Genomic DNA, 27599 nt, shown 5'->3' on the forward strand with positions numbered 1-27599 from the left:
CTCTCTTCTTTTTGTAGGCAAAATAATTTTAGACTTTGGGGATTTGAGTTTTTTTGATGGGGCTGGAATGGTTTCCCATGAGGCCTCTAATACATTTGTTGGGGTTGTTATTAAAATAATAAATATTTCAGTCCAGCATAGAGCTATCAGCTTAGGGTAGCATGAAAGGCTTGAAATATCTGACTGAAACATGGAATCGTGCTGTGGTTGTTTATTGGGCTTTAGATATTTGCATATGTTGTTCAGCTGTCCTCATACAGATCTGGCAGGAGCCTATATCTTTTTATGGTGGATGGCTCTTAAGGGACAGCTGGGAGATTAAATCGGCCATTCAGAACATTCCAGTTCCTTTCTGGGTATGTTTTTCTGTTAGGGAACTGTGATCTGTACACTCTGTTCATGCTCCAGGAGCTAGTGTGTGTGAAGAACAGCACTGCCCTCCTGTTGTGTGGACAGAACACAATAGCAAAGCCCTCTGTATTTCAAATAGGTAGTTTCATTGCTTCCTGTGGATCTGAGATTCTTGCTTCAAATGCAGCAGCCGCTCCTCACCACTGCTATGAATGCCAACCCTGCAGGCAAATGGGAGAGCTGATGGTAGTTCCTGGGTCTTGACCAATAGTAAATACAACTGAAGGCTTCCAAACTGTGGGAAGTGCAGCTCTCTGGTTCAGGACGGTCAGCGAATTCGTACAAACGCTGATGTGGTTCAGTAAAATAGGAAGCTTTGTGCTGGTTGCCTGAGGTGTGTTCTCAGTGCCACATTCGTTACTCTTCTTTACGTGTGGTGAGGGAGAACCAGACAGTGGGAAACCACCTTTCTTTCAGTGGATGTAATTGGGTGAAACTGCCATCCCCTGGTTTTTCTAAGGTAGTGGGAGGTTGGGTTGTTCACATGCATAGAAATGTCTCATGGGAGAAGCCACGACTGAGAGGTAAAGGAAAAGTGTAATGTGGCTTTGGGAAGAGGGAATTATTTTTCCGCTCTGTCCCATGGCAGGCAGCCGCACAAATCCATGGCTTTTTGTGGGGCTAGTTAAGTCGCCAGCAGCCTCAGTAATACCACGCAACAGCAGCATGTCAGGTGGTGGGGTGCGATGGTGGGGTAGAAGGGGTATTTTTCTGAACAAGATTGGAGTGGTCTGTGATAGCAGGGTACATGTTGATCGTAACATGATGTTGATTTATGTAACCCAATGAGATGCTGCAAGTTTATAGTTGGTTTTTTTTTTATTGTCAACTGTGTTGCAGCGAATAGCTGAGTTGGACTGAGTAATGTTGCAGTGTGTTGGTGTTACAGGATATTGGAGATGGACCCTTGAAAAGGGAATCAGATGTTCTAGTTTTGTCCGTTTTACTTTTCCATATACTTATGCAAATCTGAACTTGAGAGGGTGCTGTAAGGTGGTTGGGCATTCGATGAATGAGGAAGGACTGTGCTGTAGTGAAAAATAGACTACAGCCTTTCACTGTGCTTTTATTTTTTAAAGAAAATGTAATCTGAATTTTTGGGCATTATCAAAATCAGTTTGAATTCTAATCGTGTCCTCCAAAGCTCTTGCGATCCTTCCCAACTTGATGTCATCCGCAAATTTTATAAGCGTACCCTCCAAACCATTTATGGAAACATTAAATAGTACCAGACTCAGGACAGACCCTGTGGCACGTTATAGACTAACCGATATTTTGGAGCATGCATGCATCTGATGAAGCGGGTCTTTACCCACGGAAGCTCATGCTCCAAAATATCGGTTAGTCTCTAAGGTGCCACAGGACTTCTTGTTGTTTTTGAAGATGCAGACTAACTCAGCTACCCCTCTGACACTAGATCATGTCACCCAGTTTGACAGCAAACCAGTGATGATTGTTCTTCGAGCACGGGTTTTTCAATCGGTTGTGCACTGATTGGTTGGGCATTTGTTCTTGAAAAATCTGTGTTGGCTGTTACATATCACCCTACAGTGATATTTACACTTGTTTCAACTTCATTTGAAGGCTTTCATTACCGATCACATATGTTCTTCTTCGAGTGTCCCCGTGGGTGCTCCACATTAGGTGTCGGGCTCGCCCGGCGCCGCAGATCGGATCTTCCAAGCAGTTTCTGCCGGACCGCGCATGCGCCGGTGTGCGCCGCTCCCCCGCGCGCTCCCGGCCATGTGCGCGATCCGGTCCCCGCCAGTTCCTCTTAACCGCCGTCGGCTGCAGACGGAATCCAACTAGGCTAAGGCCAAGTAGTGTATTCAATGGCTTTATCTGTTTTTTTCTTAAAGTTTTTTCAGGCACTTAGGCTACTATAAGCTAGCCGTTTGTTATTTTGTAAAAAAAAAAAACAACAACGAACAAGCTAGGAGAGGGACAGCTCAGCCAGTCCCAGTAACAAGCGCCGGAGGCCAGGAGCTAGGGCTATCAGCCCTCCGGCTAAGGCAGACCATCGGACGGGGAAAACGGCACAAAGAAGGTGCTAAGTACCCACTTAAAAACACAAAGACTCACCAACAATGTCCTCTTCAGGCTTTAAAAAAAAAAAAAAAAAAAAAAATGCTGCTTCTTGACAAGGCCCTCCAGCCAGAAGTGCCGGAGCGGCCGCAGCAGGAGGGACCCTCCGGGGCCCTTAAAAGGAAAGCTGCCTCCCTCACCCCATCAGCGCAGAAACGGAGGAAAGTATCTCCAGCCCGATCCCTGCCGGCAGCAACAGCGAGCGGGACGGGAGGAGCAAGCAGCCCCCAGCCGCAGCAACAGCTGATCGGCGGCGGCACGGAGAGCCACGTGGAAGCGGCTCAGCCTCCAATACTCAGCCAGCCGCCCCGCACCGCAGGCAGGGCGGCGGCTAAGCAAACGCCGGTACTGGCGGCACCGCAGGCAGCGGCACCGACCCCCGGGGAACCGGCGGTGCAGAGTGCGCAGGCACGCAGCCTGCCGGCACCGGAGGACACCGCACATGCGGCATCGCCCTCGAGCGTGCCGAGCTCGGTGCAGACGGGGCCGGAATCCCCTGTATGCTCCCCAGCCCGATCCCTGCCGGCAGCAACAGCGAGCGGGACGGGAGGAGCGAGCAGCCCCCAGCCGCAGCAACAGCTGATCAGCGGCGGCACGGAGAGCCATGTGGAAGCAGCTCAGCCTCCGATAATCAGCCAGCCGCCCCGCACCGCAGGCAGGGCGGCGGCTAAACAAGCGCTGGTACCAGCGGCACCGCAGGCAGCGGCACCGACCCCTGGGGAACCGGCGGTGCAGAGCGCGCAGGCACGTAGCCTGCCGGCACTGGAGGACACCGCACGTGCGGCACCGCCCTTGAGTGTGCCGAGCTCGGTGCGGACGCCGGAATGCCCTGTATGCCCCCCCAGCCCGATCCCTGCCGGCAGCAACAACGAGCGGGACGGGAGGAGCGAGCAGCCCCCAGCCGCAGCAACAGCTGATCGGCGGCGGCACGGAGAGCCACGTGCAAGCGGCTCACCCTTCGATAATCAGCCAGCCGCCCCGCACCGCAGGCAGGGCGGCGGCTAAACAAGCGCCGGTACCACCGACCCCTGGAAAACCGGCGGTGCAGAGCGCGCAGGCACGCAGCCTGCCGGCACCGAAGGACACCGCACATGCGGCACCGACTTCGAGTGTGCCGAGCTCGGTGCGGACGTGGCCGGGATCCCCTGTATGTCAGGGGCGGAGTTACCTCCTCAAGGGAGGGGGAAGACTGCACACAAGAGGAGGCATTGCAGCCCCTCTCCGCACAGGGCTGTGTAGTTGCTTTCTCACAGCCCTCCGCTATGTTGCAGACTCCAACTAGAAGGCAGGGGTCCCCCCCCTCCTTGGCCTACCCAGAGCCCCCTTCTCCATTTCTGCAACCAGCCTCACCCTGGCTGGGACCACCTCCACCCTTCCTGGGATTTGAACCGCTGGACTATTAGGCAAAGTCGCTCTCTCCAGGGTCTCGACGGTCTCCCTCCCCCAGACGCAAAGGGTATGCACCAAGGGAGTGGTCTAGGTCACCTTCCCAAGACCAGTGCTTATACTGCCGTGGTCGCCCCTACCACGCAGGGCATAGACACCATCGGCAATCTACTAGGGAAAGATCCCTACGAACGATCTCGTACCCCCAAGGGCAATTGTGACCGGGGACAGAGACTTAAGCATCTCAGGGGGGACTGGTTATGGAACCCCGAGATTTTTCCTCGCACACCTCTAGTGAGAGGGTGTACCATCATCAGCAGGAACCGGAAGGGTCCAGAAAGATGTACCCCAGCGGTTCCTCGCTTTCCTCCCCGGATGAGGCTACGGCCCCGGGGGGCGTCCATCCTCCGGACGATCTCAAACAGTTCCAAGAGCTGTTTTACGAGGGTGGCCTTCACGCAAGGCTTCCAGACAGCAAAGGTGCAAGAGCAACACCATAAGCTCCTCAAAAATCTGAGACCTCCGGCCTCCTCCAAAATAGCAATACCGCTGATGACGCAATCTTGGAGCCTGCCACTATGATATGGCAGACTCCTGCGACTATTCCGCCTGTCCACAAAAGAGCGAAAAAAAAAAAAAAAAAAAAATACTTCGTGCCCACGAAGGGCATGGAGTTCCTGTTCAGCCACCCACAACCAAATTCTTTGGTGGCGGAGTCGTCGCAACGTGGGGGAATAAACAAACATGCCAAAAAGCTAGAGCTGTTGGGCAGAAAGGTCTACTCCTCCTCCACGCTACTGTTGCCAATGGCAAATTACGCAGCGCATCTAGCGAACCATAATTTCAACAACCACATTAGGTTGACCTCCCTCATGGACTCGCTTCCAGAGGGCACGAAACCAGTGCTCAAGGCCATCATCCGACCATTTTATAACCAGTGGCAAAGGATCACCACAGACACATGGGTGCTGGAGATCATAGCCACGGGGTACGCCATCCCCTCCCAGTTGCTCCCACCGCCATGACCTCCACCCGGGGCCCCACCTCCAGGAGACCTCCCATGTAGCGAGGCTCAAGCAGGAGGTAGACCATCTCATGCTCGTAGGGGCAGTGGAAAGAGTGCCGGAGCAACTGCAAGGGAGAGGGTTCTACTCGAGGTACTTCCTCACGGGGAGGTCCATCTTAGATTTTCGAGGCCTCACCGGTACCTGCGCAAGCAACGTTTTCGGATGATCACAAACGCCTCCATCCTTACGGCACTAGACGATGGAGATTGGTTCGCAGCCCTCGACTTACAAGGTCCTACCGTTTGGGCTCTCCTCAGCCCCCAGAGTCTTCACCAAGACCTTGGCAGTGGTGTCAGCCTACCTGCACAGACAGGGGGTATTTATATTCCAGTATCTGAATGACTGCCTACTCAAAGGGGCCTCAAAGGAGGAGGTACTACGCATAATATGTGTCACAGCAGGCACGTTCTCTTCGCTCGGCCTGCTTATCAATCTGACAAAATCAAAGACAGACCCCACACAGGACATAGAGTTCGTAGGGGCACGCATAAATTCTATTACAGCGAGGGCGTATCTACCAGAGACTCGCTTTCGGGCCATCGGCTCCCTCGCGCAAGGCTTCACCTTCAGCCCTATGGTGCCGGTTCTGACGTGCTTACAGCCGCTGGGCCACATGGCAGCAGCAACGTTTCGTACAACAGAACGCCAGGTTACACATGCGCAGCATGCAGCATTGGCTGGCGAGCGTATACAAACCGGCAGCACACACTGTTCACAGGATGGCGTCGCCCACAACGGAGGTGCGCAAATCCCTGCAATGGTGGGTAAACCCAGAGAACCTGCTAACAAGGGTACCCTTCCACCAACCACACGTATTGGTTTTTCTTACTACAGATGCCCCCCTCATAGGGTGGGGAGCACACATGGGCGAAGAGGTGACGCAAGGGCTGTGGTCCTCTATGGAGCAGTCACTGCACACAAATATACTGGAGCTCAAAGCAGTGTTCAACGCCTGCAGACACTTTCGAGACCAACTGAAAGGCAAGGTAGTCGGGATCAGTACAGACGATACCTCCACCATGTTTTATATAAATCGGCAAGGAGGAGCTCGGTCCCGTGCCTTATGTGTAGAAGCAGTCCGGTTGTGGAACTGCTGCATCGCCAACAATGTAACCTTGAAAGCCTCGTACTTACCAGGCGCTCGCAATGTGAAGGCAGACCAGCTGAGCAGGCGTTTCGCACTCACGCACGAGTGGCAGATCCGTCCCGATCTGCTGCAACCGATTTTTCCACGCATGGGGTTTTTCCCCAGATAGACCCTGTTTGCTACTCAGCACAACAAGAAGTGCCCACAATTCTGCTCCAGGGCAGGACTGGGACGGGGGTCCCTGAGGGACGCCTTCGCGATCTCATGGAGGGGCCCCCTGCTTTACGCTTTCCCTCCCACAGTGCTCATCCACAAAGTGTTGCAGAAAGCCAGGAGGGAAGGAGCCTGAATGATCCCGATAGTCCCAACGTGGGATCGACAGCAATGGTTCCCCCTATTCCTGCGCATGTCGGACCGGCCACTGAGGTCCCCTCCGGTGGCGCGGGATCTGCTCACGCAAGCCCAGGGGTCCATAGTGCATCCGCACCCCCAAAGCCTGCGACTACAAACGTGGTTAATCCATGGCTCAGCTCCCTAGAGAGCACATGTACGGAGGAAGTGCAGCAAGTCCTAGAAAGTAGCAGGAGGACTTCCACCAGGAAGACCTTCAAGCAGAAATGGACTCGCTTTACGGCATGGTGTTCTACCAAACAGCTAGCCCCCTTTCGGTGCCTATGGCTGTGATATTAGAGTATTTACTGGACCTCAAGAGAGGAGGACTCTCGCTATCCTCGTTTCAGGTCCACCTGGCCGCCATTTTGGTGTTCAGACACAAAGAGGAAGGGCACACGGTGTTCGCCCATCCCATGGTTACCAGGTTCTTCAAAGGGCTGGTAAGCCTATACCCCCCTCAGAAACCTCTTCCACCTCTGTGGAACTCGGACCTGGTGCTTAATGCGAAAAGGGGACCACCGTTTGAGCCTTTGGCCACGGTTTCCCTCCGCCTCCTTATGATGAAGACGACCTTTCTTCTCGCAATCACGTCAGCTCGCAGGGTGAGCGAGCTTGAGGCAGTTATGGCAACGCCGCCCTGCGCTGTTTTTCCAAGGAGGCGGTAACCATACGGCTGCATCCAGCCTTTGTTCCTAAAGTTTCTTTCTGAGTTTCATACTAACGAACCTATTGTTTACCCTTGTTTATCCAAAGCCTCATAACTCTAACAAAGAGGTGCGCCTACACCTCCTGGACGTGAGCAGGCGCTAGCTTTCTATATGGACAGGACCAAGTCCTTCCGGAGAACGGATAGGCTCCTAGTCTCTATCGCTCCCAAATCAAAAGGAGAATGTCTCTCTTCGCAGAGAATCTCTAAGCACATCGTATCTTGCATAAAAATGTGCTACAAACTCAAAAAGACTCCTTTACTGGCCACGCCCAGGGCTCATTCCACTAGGGCGGTGGCAGCATCAACAGTCTTTTTTCAAGGGCGTTGCGCTAAAAGACATTTGCAGAGTGGCGACCTGGTCATCCTGTGACACCTTCGCCAAACATTACGCCCTTCACAGGGTATTCCAAGAGGATACCCGTCTCTTGGCAGCGGTCCTCTCGGGGACAAGCTGCACATAATCCGATTACCCACCTCCTATCTTGGGTTACTGCTGGGTAGTCACCTAATGTGGAGCACCCACGGGGACACTCGAAGAAGAAAGAAAGGTTACTCACCGTAGTAACGGTGGTTCTTCGAGATGTGTCCCCGTGGGTGCTCCACTACCCGCCCATCCTCCCCGCTCCGGATCTCTGTTTAGTGTTTTGCAGGAGCATCCGAGGCGGTTGGTCAAGGAACTGGCGGGGACCGGATCGCGCACATGGCCGGGAGCGCGCGGGGGAGCGGCGCGCACCGGCGCATGCGCGGTCCGGCAGAAACTGCTTGGAAGATCCGATCTGCGGCGCCGGGTGAGCCCGACACCTAATGTGGAGCACCCACGGGGACACATCTCGAAGAACCACCGTTACTACGGTGAGTAACCTTTCTTTCCTACTGTTATAACTTTGGCATGACATTTTACTCAAGGAGAGAGTGTTTCAGGTTTGGGGGATGAATATTCCCAGTTATAGCTGGGCTTGAGCTGAAAGGGATGATGGTTTGCTGTGTGCTATGCTAGTAGAAGTGTATTTTGTTTAGATAGCCATGACAAATGTATGGCAGCTGAAAAGGATTGTTGCAAATGGAAATGTGTTACCCCAGGTGAGTGCATGAGGAATCACTAATGAGCTAATCTCACTCGGATTCTTACAGCCTACATTTCCCCTCCCCTCCCCTCCCCTGGTTTCACTTCTGTTCCTTTGGCTCATCTTTGCTCCATCTGCCATTCCTACAGATCTGGTGGCTGGATCCAGAGCTAACGTGTGGCAACGCCAAGCCATTTGTCTTCACCCAGGGCCATTCGGTGTGTAATCGGTCCTTCTTTCCCTGCTTTGACACACCAGCAGTGAAATGCACCTATTCAGCTACAGTCAAGGTAGGTAACTCCAGAGACATGAGCAGTGTTGGCTAATGACACACACAGTACTCCAGTGACAGCTAATGAGAGAGGAGTGGTGGTGATCTGGAAGCAGAGAGGAGACTTCAGGTCCTTCCTGAACAGAATCAGCATAGCTATTTTGAAGCAAATCCTAGGCCTTGCATTTGCATATCCCAGGTCCTCTGGCACCATTAATTCTGCAGTGCATGTTTTGAAAGGGAGAATTAGGTTGGTTGGTAGCTTCCAGCAATGGTTACCAAGGGGTAACCATCCTCACTGGTGACAGGGGAATGCTCAGTTCTGATAAAGTATCAGATAATGTGATCTTGTGGGTGGATGGAGCCGGCTGGCATGCGAGCGCTCCTGCAACAGGTATAGCTACATGTACATTCTGCAGTAGGTTAGTAAGGATCACTTCACAAACAGCTTACCCAGATTCAACCCTCCTCCCCCTCAAATTTTACCTTATTCTGTCTATCTCTATAAAATGTTTTCCCGTTCATTAAATTGCATCCTTCCAGGAAAAGTAAGCTCTGCGAGTCTATCCCCTTGGCCCCAATCTCAACCTGCTCAGCCAGCGTAAGCAGATGTGTGTTGGTGTTTCAGGCCCCAGCAGGTATCCAGGTGTTGATGAGTGCCACCCAAAGCACCTATTTGGAGCAGGAGGGCGTATACCAGTTTTATATGGAATATCCGGTTCCTGCCTACCTCGTGGCTTTGGTGGCAGGGGATCTTATACCTGCAGACATTGGTCCCAGGTGAGATTGACAGCCAGCTGCTTTTGCTTTATTCCTTGTGTCTGTATGAAGCTATGTTGCGGGGTTGGGCAATAATGTGGATAAGGGTTAATGCAGCATTGTGGTACCATGAGGGAGAGAGCTGTGACTTGTCATAGAGCAGGAGGGCTACTTAGGTGTAAGAAACTCCATAGAGTTGGCCTGCAGGAGTTGCACTTAGTGTGAGGCCTTTGGACTGTCTTTTTGTCCTGGGTTTGTACAGCACTTACACCGGGGGAGGGGGGCTGGTGGGGGAGGAGGCAGCTGGGCAGGCTGCAGGGAAATGCTCCCCGCAGGCACTGTCTCCCTGGTGATCCCATTGGCCAGGAATTACAGCCAATGGGAGAGGCAGAAGGGCGGGGCCCACAAGGGAGCACTTTGCTGCAGGGTGCAGCCCTGCGTCAAGACGCCTGTCTCCCTCCTGTTCCCTGGAGTTGTGATGGGTAGATTCCCCAGACCCTGATCCTCCAGCCCACCTCCCGCTCCTAAACACGCCCCTGCCAGGACCCTGCGCTCCCGCTCCCGCACACGCCCCTGCCCAGACCCTGCGCCCCCACCATGATCCTCCACCCCACCTCCCGCTCCTGCACACGCCCCTGCCAGGACCCTGCGCCCCCACCCTGATCCTCCAGCCCACCTCCCGCTCCCGCACACGCCCCTGCCAGGACCCTGCGCCCCCACCCTGATCCTCCAGCCCACCTCCCACTCCTGCACACGCCCCTGCCTGGACCCTGCTTCCCCACCCTGATCCTCCACCCCACCTCCCGCTCCCGCACACGCCCCTGCCCGGACCCTGCGCCCCCACCATGATCCTCCACCCCACCTCCCGCTCCCGCACACGCCCCTGCCCGGACCCTGCTTCCCCACCCTGATCCTCCAGCCCACCTCCCGCTCCCGCACACGCCCCTGCCCGGACCCTGTGCCCCCACCCTGATCCTCCAGCCCACCTCCCGCTCCCACACACGCCCCTGCCCGGACCCTGTGCCCCCACCCTGATCCTCCAGCCCACCTCCCGCTCCTGCACACGCCCCTGCCCGGACCCTGCGCCCCCACCCTGATCCTCCAGCCCACCTCCCGCTCCCGCACACGCCCTTGCCAGGACCCTGCGCCCCCACCATGATCCTCCACCCCACCTCCCACTCCTACACACGCCCCTGCCAGGACCCTGCGCCCCCACCCTGATCCTCCAGCCCACCTCCCGCTCCCGCACACGCCCCTGCCCGGACCTTGCGCCCCCACCCCGATGCTCCACCCCACCTCCTGCTCCCGCACACGCCCCTGCCCGGACCCTGTGCCCCCACCCTGATCCTGCACCCCACCTCCCGCTCCCACACACGCCCCTGCCCAGACCCTGCACTCACCCCCACCCGCTCCTGCTCCTGCCCTCCTGCATCCCACGCCTGCTTCTGCACCTGCCCTGCTGCCCAGACCCCACACCCATACCCGCAGTACCCTCCTGCACACTGAACCCCTTATTTTTGGCCGCCCCAGAAGAGTCCCTGGGGGTTTAGCTCTGAGCCTCAGCACCCTTCCCTCTCCAGGGAGCTGGTGCTTGAGGGGAGTGAGGTGAGTTTCTTTTTTTTTTTTCCTGCTGTGAAGGTTTTCTGGGGGGCCAGGTCAGTGAGGGTCTTTTGTTTGCTGTTGGGTTCTTTTTCTTCTCATTTGTGTATGGCCTCTGACTGACTTTTTTCTGTGGGCCAGTGGTCCCTGACCCAAAAAACAAGGTTCCTCACCCCTGACTTAGACCAAGAGCCCTGATCCAGGACTGGGGCTCGTAGGCACTGTGGCCATGCAGTAGCATATTATTATTTTTAATATGTGTTTATTATTTGCCTTCATTAATTCCTTCCGATGGTTAAAGCAACTTGAGTCTTAATAAATTGTCAGATCTATGGGGCAGCAACCATCTTTTCTTCTGTATTCACTACTTAGCACAGAAGTTCTGACCTGAGATCTCCCTCATGACTACTGGGGTACAAATAGGAAACGGAAGCGTGGTGGAAAGAAGAGGTTTTATTTCTTTGGAGAGGAATCAAATCTCTTTGAATTATTGGATCCAATTTTCTGCTTTGTGACAGGAGCAGGGTGTGGGCAGAGCCTTGTCTGCTGCCAACAGCCATCAGCAAGCTGTCTGGCATGGTGGAGCCTTGGCTGAGTGCTGCAGAGAGTCTCTATGGCCCCTACATATGGGGAAGGTGAGTTCACGGGAATTCTTCTGGAGGCCCACAACAGGAGTATGGTAAAGCAATGTGAAAGGAGGACCTTTGTGATGGGGCTGTGTCTGGCAAGCCTGATAAGCCTCTCAGGAGTGTATGGTGGGGAGTTAATAACTGACTGGAGTGTCTTGGTTCGGCAATGGGTCTGTTTTCGGCAGAGGGCAATAGAAAGTATCGAACAAACAAGCTTGCTTTTCAGTTTATTTTTCCAGCAGAAAATTACATGAAAATTATGTTGTAATGACAGCATACAGATGTTTTAAACAGTGTTTAATAAGCTGTTATCTATTCAGTATACTTATAAAACACATTGCCCAGTATGGAAGTCCTGTACAGTGAAATAATTCAGATCATTTAAAATAAAAAGTGAAGCTTGGCTAGTTGGAAATGATCTTCAGCAAAAGCTTAAGGGATGTGCACAAGGGCAAAGCTCAGTATCTTCCAGAAAGCTGCAGACAGTCTGGTCTGACTAGACTGTGCCTAGCCCTAACCAGTACTTCTAGGTGATGTGCTGACCTCACAGTGTTTTGTTTTTTTTTTGAGTAGTAGTGCTTCTTAAACTATGTTCTGTAGAACACGGTGTTCTGTGACCAACTTGCAGGTGTGCCGCAAGCTTCGGGCACTTTCTGGTGTCGCACACTGTTAGTATATGTTTTCTGTTATTAAAACCAGGTACACAGTTACTTCTTCATTGCTAGGATACCTGATTAAATGACTTCATTTTGTTTTTGCTGTATATGTTGTTGGGTATTTTTTGGTCTGACAGTTTTATTTTGAAGAAAATTTTCGTAGGCCTTCTGCAGAAAAAATATTGTTTGATGTTCTTTGGACTGGATGCTAATGAGACACTTCAGGATATGCTAATGAGGTGGTGCAATGAATATGCAGTGCCTCATTAGCACAATGGCGGCCGCGGCACTTCAAAAGTGCCGCTTTCAATCGCATGGCTCATCTATATGGGGTCCTTTTGAAAACGAAATAGGAATAAGGGGATTTTGAAGTGTGCAGGGTCCTTTTGAAAAGGACCCTGTGTAGACGAGCCGCATGCTATTGAAAGCGGCACTTGCAAAGTGTCATGGCTGCCATTATGCTAATGAGGTGCTGCATATTCATAGCAGTGCCTCATTAGCATATCCAGAAGTGTCTCATTAACATCCTCCTTTCGAAGGCGTGGGGCTAGTGTAGACATAGCCTTGGTCTCCAAAAGTTCAAGGAACACTGCCTTACACCATATTTCCCAGATGAATTAGAAATTATTTTTCTGATGTTTGCAAAGTTACTTGACTTTATATGTCATCTTGCCGTATTTAAACCATTTGTGTATTTTGCTACACTCATCTGGATTATTGTAGCCTGTGTGATTACTTTTGTTTTATCTCCTTGGGACAAGGTGGGCTCGAACCTCACCAGGCCAAGTGTAAGGAGTCTGTGCTTCTCTTAGAGCCTAATCTTGCCAGGTGTGGAGACCTTTCTGTGAGATACTGAACGTGTTTGTCTCCTATTGAAATGAGAGCTGATGGCGGTCAGCACATTCAGGAATGAGGCCTACACACCCCTATAACTGTTTGCTGGAGTCGGGCGTGATTATCAGATGGCTGTCATTTCTGAAGGCATTGCTTTTGTCGTTGAAGTGCAGGGCTTCTGCATTTCTTTGTTAAGGATAGGCAGGGGAAAGCTCTCCTACGCAACAAAACTGATTGCAGTGTTCTCTGATCGTGGCCCATTGGCCCAATGCTGATTGCATGGTGGGGAGTCAGTATTACTGCAGTCTGACCTGGTGTGCATTGGCTAAACAACTCAAGTGGTGGGTGAGGAAGAGAAAGGGGAAAAGCCCAGTAACCCTCAGATAAGCTTTCCCTCAGTAGAGCTGCTGTCTAATACTGTCTTTGTTAAAGTAATTTGGCTCCTCTGTCTTCTTCCATTCCAGGTATGATATTGTTTTTCTTCCTCCATCCTTCCCCATTGTTGCCATGGAGAACCCATGCCTGACCTTCATAATCTCCTCCATTCTGGAAAGCGACGAATTCCTCATCATCGACGTCATTCATGAGGTTGCCCACAGCTGGTTTGGCAACGCAGTCACCAACGCCACGTGGGAGGAGATGTGGCTGAGCGAGGGGCTGGCCACGTACGCACAGCGCCGGATCACCACTGAGACCTATGGTGCGGATGTGGCGATTGTCCTTGCTTGACACGTGTAACCAACAATGTGCTGCTCCCTGCTCGTGGGAAGCGGGTTCAGAGATTTGAACTGTATGTAGAACAAGAAGGCGGCAGTGTAATAGGTTGGGGTTCCTGGGCGCAGCTAGAGGAATCAGTCCAGGGTATCTTTTCTTCAAACCAGGTCACTTATATCCCCAGGCTGGGATTTCCTTCTCACAAAGGCAAATCCAATCAGCACAAAAGTACCTCTGCCAGTCCCAGTGGCCAGCCAGTAGCTACCCAAGGAAACCCACAGATTTCCTAGCTGCTCTACCAGCCCATCCCAACAACCCCCAACTCAGGTGAGCAGTTCTTAAAACCTCTTCACCAACACCACACACAGCTTCTGCTGGTTCCCAAAGGGTCCAGCCACAGTTGCCAGCCAATATATACAATATAATAGATCTTACCCAAAAACAACACGCTTGCCCAAATCCTTTAGTTCTAAACAGCTAAAGGTTTATGTACAAAGCAAGAAAGGACAGGTTTAGAGAGAAAAATTGGTAAAGCAGTACTTTACATATATCAGTCACAGTTATTGATGAAGGCCAGCAATGTTATGTGCTGATTCTTGAAAGTCTCTGAAAGTCCACACCCGTAAGGGGTAAGATTCCAGGTTACATATTTTTAGTTACTGGAGTGTCGGAACAAAAAACAGTCAAGTAGCACTTTAAAGACTAGCAAAATGGTTTATTAGGTGAGCTTTTGTGGGACAGACCCACTTCTTCAGACCATAGCCAGACCAGAACAGACTCAATATTTAAGGCACAGAGAACCAAAAACAGTAAGCAAGGAGGACAAATCAGAAAAAGATAATCAAGGTGAGCAAATCAGAGAGTGGAGGGGTGTGGGGGAAGGTCAAGAGTTAGACTGAGCCAAGTATGCAGACAGGCCCCTATAGTGACTCAGAAAGTTCCCATCACGATTTAAACCATGTGTTAATGTGCCGAATTTGAATATAAAAGCCAGCTCAGATGTTTCTCTTTCCAAAACAGTGCAATAATTCCTTTTCAGTAACACACGTACCTTTAGGTCATTGACAGAATGCCCCATTCCATTAAAATGTTGACTAACTGGTTTGTGAATCTGGAGTGTTTTGATGTCTGTTTTGTGCCCATTGACCCTTTGTCTAAGGGAGTTAGAAGTCTGTCCAACATACAAAGCATCTGGGCATTGTTGGCACATGATGGCATATATGATGTTAGTAGAGGAGCATGAGAAAGTGCCCGTGATTCTGTGAGTAACCTGGTTAGGTCCAGTGATGGTATTTCCAGAGAAGATATGTGGACAAAGCTGGCAGCGGGCTTTGTTGCAGGGAAAGGTTCCAGGACTGGTATTCCTGGGGTATAGACTGTGGCTGTTAGTGAGGATCCTCATAAGGTTGGGAGGTTGTCTGCAGGAGAGAACAGGCATGTCACCCAGGGCCTTCTGGAGTGTAGCATCCTGATTAAGAATAGGTTGTAGGTCTTTAATAATTCGTTGCAGTGGTCTGAGTTGGGGGCTGTAGGTGATGACCAGTGGTGTTCTGTTCTTAGCTTTTTTGGGCCGATCTTGGAGTAGCTGGTCTCTGAGTATTCGTCTGGCCCTGTGGATTTGTTCTTTTACTTCTCCTGGTGGGTAATTCAGGTTTATGAATATTTGGTAACGTTCTTGTAGTTTTTGGTCTCTGTCAGTTGGATCAGAGCAAATGCGATTGTACCTAAGAGCTTGACTGTAAACAATGGATCTAGTCAAGCGTGCAGGATGGAAACTAGAAGGGTGTAGATAAGTATAGTGATCAGTAGGTTTTCAGTACAGTGTGGTACTGATCAGGCCATCAATGATTAGTACTGTAGTGTCCAGGAAATGTATCTCTTGCATGTTGATCTGTCGAGCTGGAGTTTAGCATGCTGGAGCAGGGATCCTTTGAACGGGAATGTGAACAAAGACAGGAGCAAAAGATATAGTCTTTATCTCTCAAGATGGAGGCTGCTAGGTCCCTTTTATAATTTTCTCCTGTGGAGGGAAGAAACCCTTTCTTCTTCCCATCAGGCCCTTGAGGGTCAGTGTCATCTGACCCAGGTGAGCCACTGTGACAAAATGCCTTTGGTCGCTGGTTTTGCTAGCGTTCCCCAGCCATTTACATGGCAGGTGTACTGGATGTCTGGGCATCTAATTTCAGTTCCTTTGCTCAGCTCAGGTCACCTGATCCTGTTGGCTGCATTCCATTGGCAAGTCCCAAATTTCTGAGATGGTGATTCAACATCTGAGCCAGCTGTGATTGAGTTTACAACTCCTATTGTGAATCTTAGCACTAACACAACTACAGAGCTAAAACCCATAACTACTTACAGACGTGATACAGACATATAAGTAGCATACACAGATTCAGGACATCTCCGTCTTTCATTAGACACCTCACACGCCCCCCTGGCACACTGTTCGGGCCAATAGATACAATGGCCACACAAAATGGCATCCATATTCAGTATAAAAGTCCCGTCATGTGACGGGCACACAAAGATTTGACTAATAACCACTTGGAGCTGAGATTTCAAGGTCCTAACATAAAATAGTAGTGTTAAGCGCTCCGTCGTACCACAAAACAACTAGAACACTGCTGTTGATTCTTCTGGTTCTTTTTCTTACTGTTCGAGGATTTGACAAGTGTAGCATCCTGCATTTTGAATCCCTGTGGCTTGATTTGCTTTGGGTTGAAGTCACACTTGAAGTATAAAGACTGATGTTCCAATGGTAGGTTTCAGCCAAAGATTTCAGGAGATTTATATGCAGGAGAAGCACAGGGATTGCTGTATTGGGTCAGGCCAGTAGTCCCTTTGTTCGGTAACCTGTGCCTGACCGTGGCTACTGTCAGTTGCTTCAGAGAAAAGTGTAAGAAGCCTTCTAGTTATTTATGAGCTAACCTGCCCATGGTGAAGTTTCTTCCTAGTCCCCCATACTGTGCCAGCCCTACTCCATCCCAGCCAGTGTGGGGCCCAGCCCATACACTATGGATGCATATTACAAGTTTCTGTTGAGAACTTTCTTCCAGCCCAACTTCTGCTTGCAAGTGGAGCTGCAACCAGGCCTCTAGTATATTTTTAATCCTGCTAACTCTTCGCCTTAGTATTACCTTATTATCACAAGTTTTGGAGGTCAGTCATGGGTGGTGTGTTTCAAAACAGGGTTTCATTTGATCATTTCTTAATTTGTTGTCTTTCAATTTGACTGAATTTTCTTTCTCAACCCTTTAGAAGACAGGTTAAGCAGGAGTGCCCAGTTTGCCTTCTCTCTTCTGTTCATTATTATATGTAACAATATCTCATCCCCTCTTTTGTTTCCTCTCTAAACTAAAGAGCCCTCTTCTATTCAGTCTGCCTTAGCATCCTTTCCAAGCTTCTGATGACTTTTGTTGTCCTTTTCTGCACTGTTCTTTTGAGGTAGAGCTGTCATCAGTTTACAAAAAGGAATTCATTATTACATTTCTCAGTATTATTTGGATTCCAGTTATAACCCTTTCTTTCCTTGTTTGCTTGCCGGCCACTATGCATTGAACAGGCCCCAGTGATGCTCAGGTCTCCTTCCTCAGTGGTCATAATTACAGTGGTGAAAGACAGATTGTATGAATAGTTCCTATTATTCTTTCCAATACCCATTACTGATCCCATCTCTGTCACTGTAGGGTAGAAGAAAATCCTTTCTGGCTTCAGTCTCTTCTTTTCTCCCTACTTTAGAACTAGCTGTTGCAAAAAGCAGTTGAAAAACATGTGATTAATATATACAGTCATTTGCTATTGCTGTATCATTAGACTTGGTTGCCTCTTTGAGCTCCGACCTCACTGTTTCCCTAACGGCATTTTCTTTACCCAGGAGGCCAGTAGTATAAACCTACTAGTAGTCTTGAGATTTCATATTTGTACACATATCCTAGTGTATGGTCTTCTCCACTCCAAAACTGAATTTCATTAAGTTATGTGCAGTCTTTTAGGTATAGCACAATGCCACTTGACTTCTGTTATCTAATCCATCCTTTCTGTATGGTGAAAGCAGCAGTGTCTTAACAGCACAGAACAATTCTGCACAGAAGTTAGGGACAAGAAATACAGTAGACCCCCAACTTATGTGGAGGTTGCGTTCTTGGTAACCCCACGTAAGCTGAATTTTCACGTAACTTGGGGAGCCCAGAAGCTGACTAGTACAGCAACACTGGTCAGTTTCCCATCTCTCTTGAGCTGCAAGGATCTGGGAGACAAGCTCCAGACACAGGAGACAGTTTTCTGTCTCCCGTGAGCAGCAGAGAGCTGCAAGCCAGGTTCCAGCTCCCCGTGCTCACAGGAGCTGGAAAACTGACCAGCACTCGAGTGCAAATATCTCAGGGTTTCACTGTATAGAGTAATTTATCTTATCTCAGCTGTAGGGAAGACCAAAGATGATGTAACTTGAATCAGAATTTGCTTGGAAACTATAGATAAAGTTCTTCCTGTTTCAGAAAAAGCCACAGAACTTTTAATAGCAACACTGGGTCAGAAAGTCTCTCTGTGTGTCCTTTAGGAGATGGCACTTCCTTCATCAGTGTTGCAGGCAGACTTAGGGATGGATGAAGTGATGAACCTTAAGAAAAGTACCAATTACTCCACTCCCAGTGTCACTTCCTAGATCACCTTGGGTGTTCCTTGGAAATTTCCCATTCAAAGATTGCCCTGGTACCACTCTGCCCTAGCTTGTAAAGTCTAATCAGATAAGAGCCTGGGAGGGAAATCTGGTGTAGTTTTCATGTTGATTAGTTCTATAGGCTTCTTTTGTTTCAGAGGGATATGTAGCCAGAATTTGGCAATACTACCTTTCAAGTTCAACCTTCTGTTGCAGATATTTTTCACTAATAGCAAAGGATTTCTGTGGTTGGTTTCTCCTAAGTACTTCCATGAATGTTTCTCCTGTTGTGACATTTGTTTTCTGCTTTCCAGTAGCCTGTATTTTACATGTACTGCCTGACACTGGACAGTGTGTATAATCTCTCTCTCTCGGGAGGCAGGTGCTGCCTTCACATGCCTGGAGACCGCGTTCCGCCTTGATGCCCTCCACAGACAGATGAAGCTCCTTGGGGAGGATAACCCAGTTAGCAAGCTTCAGGTTAAGCTGGAGCCAGGTATGGCCAGGCCTGGGGTTTGCTGGTGTGAGAAACAGACTATAAATTTAAATGCCTAAATAAGTACTCAGGAGTTTTAAGTTTAGACACCCAGTTCTTGAAAATCTTGGCCTATATTTCCAGTAATGTGGAGAACAATTTAAATGCAAATGAAGGAACTTGCCTTTGGTGAGCATCCGGTCCCCTGGCATTTTTCATGTTAGCCCTGTCTTTAAAACTAAATAGGGATTTTTGAAGTTTTTGTTTGCTAAACTGAAGGATGTTTGAATGTTTTTTTTTCCGGTTTCCGAAATAAACCACTGTGGGCAGACATGAAAAATTTCCACCCTGAAAACTGACTTTGAACATTTGAACTTGTCAAAATAAGTGATTATAGTGGAAACTGGTTTGCAACCTTGGTGAAGGTCTGTCCATTAGATGCACTGGTGCACATGTTTATAATATATATGCTTGTGTGTAGATAGGTATAGATGCACAAATTAAAATTCATGGTTTGATTTTGATTCAATATTAGTAGCTGTTCTGTTACTCCCTCAGCTAAATTTATTTCTACACCTTCAATGTGTGCTTTTACCTGGGGCATTTTCCTGTCTTTGCACCTCGTTTGCTTTTTTTTTTTTTTTCATAGTGTGAAAGGGACCCAGAGAGCCAGACCATGTAGTAGACATAGGGACTAGGTGCTACGTAGAGGCAAAAAAAACCTCACGTAGGAAGTTATTAGCAGGCTGAAAAATATTGATGGTGCCATATGTTGGCATCTTCAGAGTCACTAGCAAGGAAATTAACAGCACTGTGTGTGTGCTGAAGGTTTTAATTGAAGAATGTGGGATTAAGGAAAAGATCTGCACCCAAAGGAAGGCCTTAGAGACTGGTCTGGAATTTGCAGTGGCTCAAGTCATACGGATTTTATGTTTAGTTTCGATGGTATCTCAGGGGGTGCAGTACCCTACAATGCAGCTCTTTTTCTTTTCCTTTCAGGTGTGAATCCGAGTAATCTGATGAATCTGTTCACCTATGAGAAAGGCTACTGTTTTGTTTACTACCTGTCCCAGCTCTGCGGAGACCCCAAACACTTTGACTCCTTCCTCAGAGTTAGTGTGAATACCATACCTCACCCTGCGTCACTTTCCACTTGGGTTTCTGACTGCTGGTGTGTCAGGTTTTGACACTGCAGCTAAGGCCACGTCTGCACAAGCAGGCTTACAGTGGCGCAGCTCTACTGATGCAGCTGCATTGCTGTAAGATTACTTGTGTAGCTGTTCTGTGCTGATGGGAGAGAGCTCTTCTGTCAGCATAATAAAAGCAACTCAACGAGGGGCATAGCTATGCCAGCAGGAGAGAGCCTCACTGCCACTTAGGTGCTGCACACAGTAACATGTATGCCAGCAAACCTCACGTCGCTCAAGGAAGTGCTTTTTTCACATCCCCGAGCCACACAGGCTTGCCCACAGCAAATGGCAGAGCAGACATAGCCTAAGGGATGAAGGGCTGGGAGGGAGTTAGATCTGAGGCAGCAGACACCACAAGAGAGAAGAATTTCCTGGGTTATGTCCTATCTGGACGTGGCAAGACTCCAGTCCATTTTCATCTCCATCTGCAAGCTGGAAGGGTGTCATGAGATTGCCAGTGATTGGTCCCAGTTGTCAGAACCCAGCTAGTAGTTATCTTTGCAGCTCATTTTTTAGGGCTTAATGTCAGCGGAAAACACTGCATGGAGTAGCGTAGTTATTGCTGGGATTACCTTCAGTTTGCTACCGGGAGTCCCTCGTTTGTTGTGGCTTTTGCATGCATGTCTAGCAGATCCAGTGATCGAGACTCGTCAGAGAGATCATTTGTTGTCATAGGTGGGCACGCCTTGGGGTCCAGTGCACCAGGGCCAATGCTGCATAAGATGAACTGTGTTTAAAAACTGACAACAAAACTCATTTGCTCTTCTCTTGACTTTTCTCTCCTTAACTTCCATGTTGCTGCCCACCCCACTCTGCCCTTTCTCTTAATATCTTCCTTTTGACTCATCCTCTTTCTCTTCTTAACACATCAAGCATGTACAGAGACATTTGTGTGTCTCCTGTAGCCCGTACCACGTTGGTGAATAGCCTGGTAGTCAGTTGTGTCCTGATTTGCACAAGTGCGAATGTGCTGCAACCTTCCCTCCCCCCATTGATACTTCACTTGAAACCTTTCCATGACTGCACCACTTTTCTGTTTATGGTAGTGCTTCCATTTCTTTGTATCTTGCTCAAGCTCCTACTGCAGATCTTCCTTCCTCTTCACTTCCCTTCTGTACCAGATACGCTTTCCAACAGTTGATCTCACTCTCCCACTTCTGTATTTTCACATGAGGCTCCATGATTCTTCATCCAACTCTTACTGTCTTCCTAACCATAATTCACTCTTTCACTCTGTTGCAGGCTTACATTGAGAAATACAAATTCACCAGCGTTGTAGCCCAAGATCTTTTGGATTCCTTCCTGAATTTTTTTCCAGAACTGAAAGAGCAATGTGTTGACAGCAAAGCAGGTGGGAAAGAAAGAGTTTCTTTGTTTAAGAAAAGAAAATTTGAAAGGGAAAACCTAGACTTGGATCAGGGGGTGTGTTAGGAAAGGCTGGATCTGAAGAAAATTAAACTCCCTTACTCATTCATCTTTGGCATTCAGAGTAATATATGCCATTGTTGTTGTGCTTCTAACACCAGTCAGTAAGGCTAGAGAAAGAGGATAGAAGGGCAATGTTTCTGTAATTAAAAAGAAGTGGAATTTAAATACACATTTCTCTCACAATGAAGCTGCAGGCTATATACTTCCCTGAAGTTCATATGTAATGGTTGTTCTGTAATGAGCTTTCTTGCCGTTGATTCTACAAATAGGTTTGTAGGCTCTGTGCATTATAAGAAGTTATTTTAGTCTCTCTTTTGATTGTGGGCATAAATCTGAAATTATTCACATCGTCACTAGTGGATCAGTCACTTGTCCCCCTTTCTATAGATTTGAAGCTCTCCCCCAGTTGCTTACTTTCACTTTAGTCTCTACTTGAGTCTTTGTCAGAACTGAGGTCTTAAAATTGCTGAGAAAGAGATGCACGTGAAGGGGAGCGTGAAAGTTGGCTCAAAAATGCCTCATCTTCCTCTCTATTTATCTCAGCATTACCTTCTTGGATATATGAGTTACCATCAACATAGTGATTAAGACTAGATAATACCAGGGCTAGCAGTAGACACAGAAGTGTTACGGTTGGAAGGGTATCCTGGTAACTGCTATGCAGTTAGTGCAGGGGAAGAGAGCTCAGGTTGATAGGATTTTGCCCTCTGCTGTATTGCTGCCATTAGCAGTGGATCCAGTTGTTATGGTTAGAACTTCTCTTAAGTGTGCTAGAAGCAGTCTGGGGTCTTGAGAAAGTCATGTCAGCCTCAGAGATGTTGTCTTGACCCTTTTGGTACTCCTCATTCCAGGACTGGAGTTTGAACGTTGGCTTAATGCTACAGGACCTCCATTAGCTGAGCCAGACTTATCTCAGGGATCCAGTCTGATCAGACCAGTGGAGACACTCTTCAAACTCTGGACCACTGAGCCTCTTGATGCCGAAGCTGCTGCCAGCAGTGTTGACATCACTAAATGGAGAACGTTCCAAACTGTGCTTTTTTTGGACAGATTGCTGGATGGGTCACCACTGCCTTATGGTGAGTACTGCCCCAGTGCAGCAAGCCAAGTGTTACTGCTATGATCGGTGAAGAAAATAAAGTTAGAGCTTACCTTGCTCACTTAACACACAGCTTCTCCCTCATAAGTTTATGCTGTTCAACCACTTCTATCTAATTTCTTTAAAACTTGGCAAATATCTCCTCGTAATGAACTCTCTGTGTATGTGTTTTCTTCAGAGGTGATAAAAAAGCTTTCAGAATGTTACTCCTCTCAGCTAGACTCCATGAATGCAGAGATCCGTATCCGCTGGTTGCAGATCGTAGTCCGAAATGACTATCATCCAGATCTTTACAAAGTCCGGCACTTCTTGGAATACCAGGTACTAACTGCTGGATTAAAAAGCACTGCTCCTCTCAGTGCATGAGGCATGTGCATGAGACATGCGACGTGAAAGAGACCTTGGAACTTCTGCTTCCTGGCCAAGCATAGATCAGGTGTGTTGTGAAGGGGCTGAGCTCGGTTCACCTGCTAGTGGGTGGGGATGGCTGCAAGCGAGAGAACACAACATTGGCCTGACCATATTTCTGTTTAGCACCATCCTTCTGTGATGGCTTGGCTAGGAGGTAATGTGACTTGCCTATGCATAATCTGTAACGTTCTACTCTGGCTCCCCACCCCTAGCCAGCTCTGCCCACCCAGCCATCATTCTTGTCCTGCTTTTCCAGGCCTGGGCAGTGACAGCAGCTTGTACTGAGCCGTGTGATAGTTTTGTTGGCCAGTGGCTAAATATCCATAGACTAGGTTTAGGCACATCAAACTCAATTCGTTAGTTCCTGGATTGAGCCAAAGTGAAAAGTTAAGGCATTTGATCATTCTGTCCTTTTCTCTTGGCCAGCTGGAGGAGTTGTGCATGGAATTAACTGTTCTCAGACAGACAGACAGACAGGTTCAAAGAAAAGCCTGTTGTTTTACTGGGACCAATCTGTCTTCAGGTTGAGCTCATTTAAAGTAATTTGATAAAACGCTTAACAAAGAACAAGTTTGAAGAAATGCAGTAATTGCTCTGATCTTGATGTGGAGAACTGTCTGGTTCATTCTTTGCATAGTGGGGTCTCTTAACCTTTGTATGTATTTTGTTATCCAGCTTTATTTGTGTTGTAGATGTCTCGAATGTACACAATTCCACTGTATGAGGACCTCTGTGCTGGCACCCTGAAGTCCTTTGCCTTAGAAGTTTTCTACCAGACCCAGAACCAGCTGCACCCCAACTTGCGGAAAACCATCCAGCAAATCTTGACACAGGGCTTGACTCCTCTTCCCACCACAGACACTGCAGTAGTTGCCACAGACACACCAGCTATGGTGCTTGAGGACAAACCCTCAGAGGCGGCTAACAGTGCCATTTCACTCAGGGATGTTAATGTGTCTGCTTAGATCACCGTCTCGTGCTAGGTGTGAAGCTTGAGGAGGGGGACAGAAACAGAGGAAAAATACAATCTGTTGCCTCTCTCTTTTGTCAGCCCTCTAGCTGCAGTCTTTTGTAACTGGATTTTTTTTAAAATCCCAACACAAAGCAAATGTGCCTTCAAGCACCCAACACGGCGACACAGCCAGGCTTCAGGGATCTCTTTTGGATGGGAGCAGGAACTACTGTGGGATGGATATTTTTATTCATTGCCCCATGGGCAGGGGCTTCGTGGAGGCGTTGCCCCTCTGCAAGCGGACAGTTCTCTTCTTTGGGGCTCCTGTGGATGGGTCTGTTTGTGTTTGGTAATCTGAGGTGACACCCAGGACCTGCTGTGTGCATTGCCAGGAGGCCCAAGAAGCAGCGTAACAGGGATTAAAGCCAGAGCTCTGTAAAGAATAGATTTCTCAGAATTCAAAGTGATGGCAAACATGTTTTCTGCTTGTGGTCTTTACTGTGACAGAAATGTGGAGTTTAGGTGGCGGAGAGCAAGTGCTTATGTAACTGAGAATCTAGTTTAAAATAGACCCCTGGGTTTCAGCTAGATGGATGAATATATACAGTTTGTTCTATGGAGAACAGGGCAAGAAACCTCGTGGACGATTTAAAAAAATCTTCCCCATTAACTCAACCTACCGTCTGTGTTCCATTTGCACTGATTGGGACTGATGAGCAAACGGGTTGGGATTCTCAAAGGGGCCCGGTGGAGTTCAGTGCCCAAATGCCATTGAATTGTAATGGAAGTTGGACACCTAAGTGTCTCAAACTCCTCTGACAAGCCCAGCTTCAACCCTCATTTGTTCCCTTGCACGTAGAGCATCTGAATCCTTCCAATAGCCAGGGTGTTCTTCCTGTTTCCTCTGCTTTGGGAATAATCAATGGACCTTTTATTTAATTGAAAAAAATCACCTGCATGTGCTGGACCTTGAAGACAACAGTGGAGATGGCGACCGTACCAAAATTCTGGTTTATGCATTTTTATCTTCACCTGTGAGAGGAGAGGTGAAGGAAGCAGCCTTTCCCTGGATGCAAACTGCTGGGGCCTACCCCCCACTTTACTCACATCCGCTGCCTAATGCCAATGCAATGCCAAGGCACCTAACCAGCCTGCTTTCTCAGGGTCACTGGCCAGGCACACCCAACTGTTACGAGCAAAAATCTCCCCTGCCCTTTCCCTGTGGGCAAAGCCTGGTTATAGCCGCTCATCCCAAATAAACACCTGGGGATTCCTCCGGGAATTGCTAGTGCCACTTCAGTAAATGGCACAACTCAGGCTATAGGTTCTAAAGAACCTTTCCTCTTCTAAACCGTGCGCAGTCTCTAAGTGCCTCTCTGTGGGGTTCCTGCAGCTCTCTTGGAAGTAACATTGTAGCAAGTAAATGGTGAAACACGCTTGAGCAAATGGTGCAAATGTTGGGAGCAGTCTAACTAAAGGAGAATTGAGTGGGAAGAGATCTGGTGATTTTAAAATAAGTCTGCCAGTGTTTTCTGGTGGGGTGGGGCTTACGTTACAGTTGGGGCCCCCTCTAGTGATTTTCCCATTTAAAAAGTGATTTCCGTGTAACATTATTTGTTCTGACAGATGTTTTAGCACTGCTGTGAAGACCTGCCTAGCACAGGCAAGGAAGGAAGCTTGAGAGATATTACACCAAATGAAATCAGGTTACACCCATGGATGGATGGGGATTTAGGTGCTGTTACTGCTCTGTTTTTCTTGCCTTAAATGAAGTTGGATTTCACATTATTTGCCTTAGCCTGGGCCAAATGGGAATAAAGCAATAATAAACTCAGGCCTCCCTAGTTCTACAGTCATTTCCCAAATGTGCCATCAGCATTCTGGAGCTTGGCATCTCCAGGCTGTGCTCTTTGCTCTTTTATTGGGATTAATCTCCCCACATCCCCCATGGCTTTTTCCATACAATTCTCTTCCCTTTTATTCATTGCTACCTTGTTACGCTGATTTATGCAAATTGACCTTTTACACTTCCTTTTAGTGCCATTTTTGGCGCTGAGTATCCTGGACACCACTGCCGGCAGTGACAGCCTGGCTAAAACCACTAGCCTCATCTACAGCACCAGGCCTTGGCATTTTATTTTGTGGGAGAATGTATGTGACCCTGCTGGGAATTTTTTAATTGACGTTGATGCCTTATGATTAAATATCAAATTAAACGAAGCTTTGTGATGTGTCAAGCCTTTCTGCTTGTCTGTCTTACTGTGTCCCTCCCAAGTGTTGGGGAGTTTTGTACTGTTAACTTCAGAGGGGAAAAAGATGAAGGAACATGGTGGAAAGAGCAGTGGGGCAGGGGTTGTGAAACAGAAAAACACAGCTGTGTGGGGAGTTCGGGAGTAATCTATGGGAAATAAGAACATAAGAATGGCCATGCTGGGTCACACACAGGTCCATCTAGCCCAGCATCCTATCCTGTGACGGTGGCCAATGACAGACACTCCAGAGAACGAACAGAATAGGCAAACACCATGTGGTCCACCCTGTTGCCCATTCCCAGCTTTTGACAAATGGGTTAGGGGGTACAGCCATTGGTGGATCTATCCTCCAGGCAGACTAAACAACAGTGAAGGTTCTGACCAAGGGAGCGTTTTTCAAAGCTTAATGTCCAGTCACTATTTTTGTCCTTTGTGCCCATCTGAATGCTGTGCAGTTTGTAATGGAAATTGGCGGAATGGTATAAACAGCTGGAAGAGCAAGCAGCATGCGTTGTCTTGGTTTTGTGATTGCTGAAAAGATGTACATCACACCTCGATTTTAGAAGTTCCATCAAGGCTGTGTGGCAAAAACATTGCGTGAGCCTCAGAGAGAGGGAAAATGCAATCTAATGTAAATGTGTTGTGTTACGGTATGTTGAAATTACTGCATGATCTATTTATTGTGTGTTAATAATAATCCCCAGTTGACAAATCAAATCTTTGAAGTTTGACAGTTCCTGGAGTAGACCCAGTGCTATTAGAATTATTGTTAAATTAGAAACTCAGGTAGGGATGGTTGCAGCAGTTATTCATATTCATAAGAAAAAGGTTCTGCACTTAATTGAGTTTGATTAACAGGGTTAGTAAGCACACACCAGGTAGTAAGCACAAACAAGGAGATAACAAGAATGCAGTATTAATTTTAGGTCCAGTGCCAGGTCAGAAGCATTCTCACACAGTTCTTGTGGACATCAAGGAGTAGGGAGACCAGAGAGAGCCTATAAGTGCTATCCAGTCTCTGGAATTCCAGTAGTTGAGATTTCAGTGGTTTAGGCCATGTTTAGCCCTATCATATGGTCTGGTGGCTGCCATGAATATTCATAAGTGTTTGGCCTCCTTTCTATAACTAATTTTCTCACCCTAACAATAATGTGATGTCCTTATTCATAGGTGGTTATATTTATTATCTCAAACCGGTTGGCATATACACCAATTAGTTACAATTAGCAGCCCAGTGGTTAGGCATCTGATGATCTTCCTATCCTGATATGCCCAAACTGGCATCAACTGAATTCCTGTGGTTACCTAGGAGCATTTTATTCAGACTATCAGGCAAATTGCATATTGCAATATTAAATCCTGTGCAGTCTTGTGACTTCAGATCATTGTTGATCAGCTTACTTATGTTAAAACCTAATAGGCCTAATTTAAGCTAAATGCTTAAGTTAATGTCCTACAGGTATGGGCCTGCAGG

General features: G+C 48.4%; 1 protein-coding gene across 5 annotated transcripts in view; it reads left to right on the top strand.

Annotated features, from left to right (window-relative positions):
- The window catches only part of RNPEPL1 (arginyl aminopeptidase like 1), a 35368-nt gene that overhangs the window by 6325 nt on the left and 1444 nt on the right, over positions 1–27599 (top strand). Inside the window, exons 2-11 of one of the 5 annotated variants that reach the window (XR_012646895.1) lie at positions 8352–8492; positions 9102–9253; positions 11350–11466; positions 13415–13650; positions 18701–18814; positions 19793–19905; positions 21226–21334; positions 22263–22490; positions 22689–22946; positions 23614–23749. Coding sequence is in view for 4 of the 5 variants with exons in the window: in XM_075004689.1 (XP_074860790.1) it covers positions 8352–8492; positions 9102–9253; positions 11350–11466; positions 13415–13650; positions 18701–18814; positions 19793–19905; positions 21226–21334; positions 22263–22490; positions 22689–22831; positions 23614–23886 (1626 nt within the window). In the remaining variant the exon portion in view is untranslated. Of the gene's footprint in view, positions 1–8351; positions 8493–9101; positions 9254–11349; positions 11467–13414; positions 13651–18700; positions 18815–19792; positions 19906–21225; positions 21335–22262; positions 22491–22688; positions 22947–23596; positions 26740–27599 lie in introns of those variants that run through there. The other 4 variants (XM_075004689.1, XM_075004690.1, XM_075004691.1 and 1 more) reach the window with 4 other exon arrangements.

Source organism: Carettochelys insculpta, chromosome 10 (assembly GCF_033958435.1).
Source record: "Carettochelys insculpta isolate YL-2023 chromosome 10, ASM3395843v1, whole genome shotgun sequence".
Taxonomy (NCBI): Eukaryota; Metazoa; Chordata; order Testudines; family Carettochelyidae; genus Carettochelys; species Carettochelys insculpta.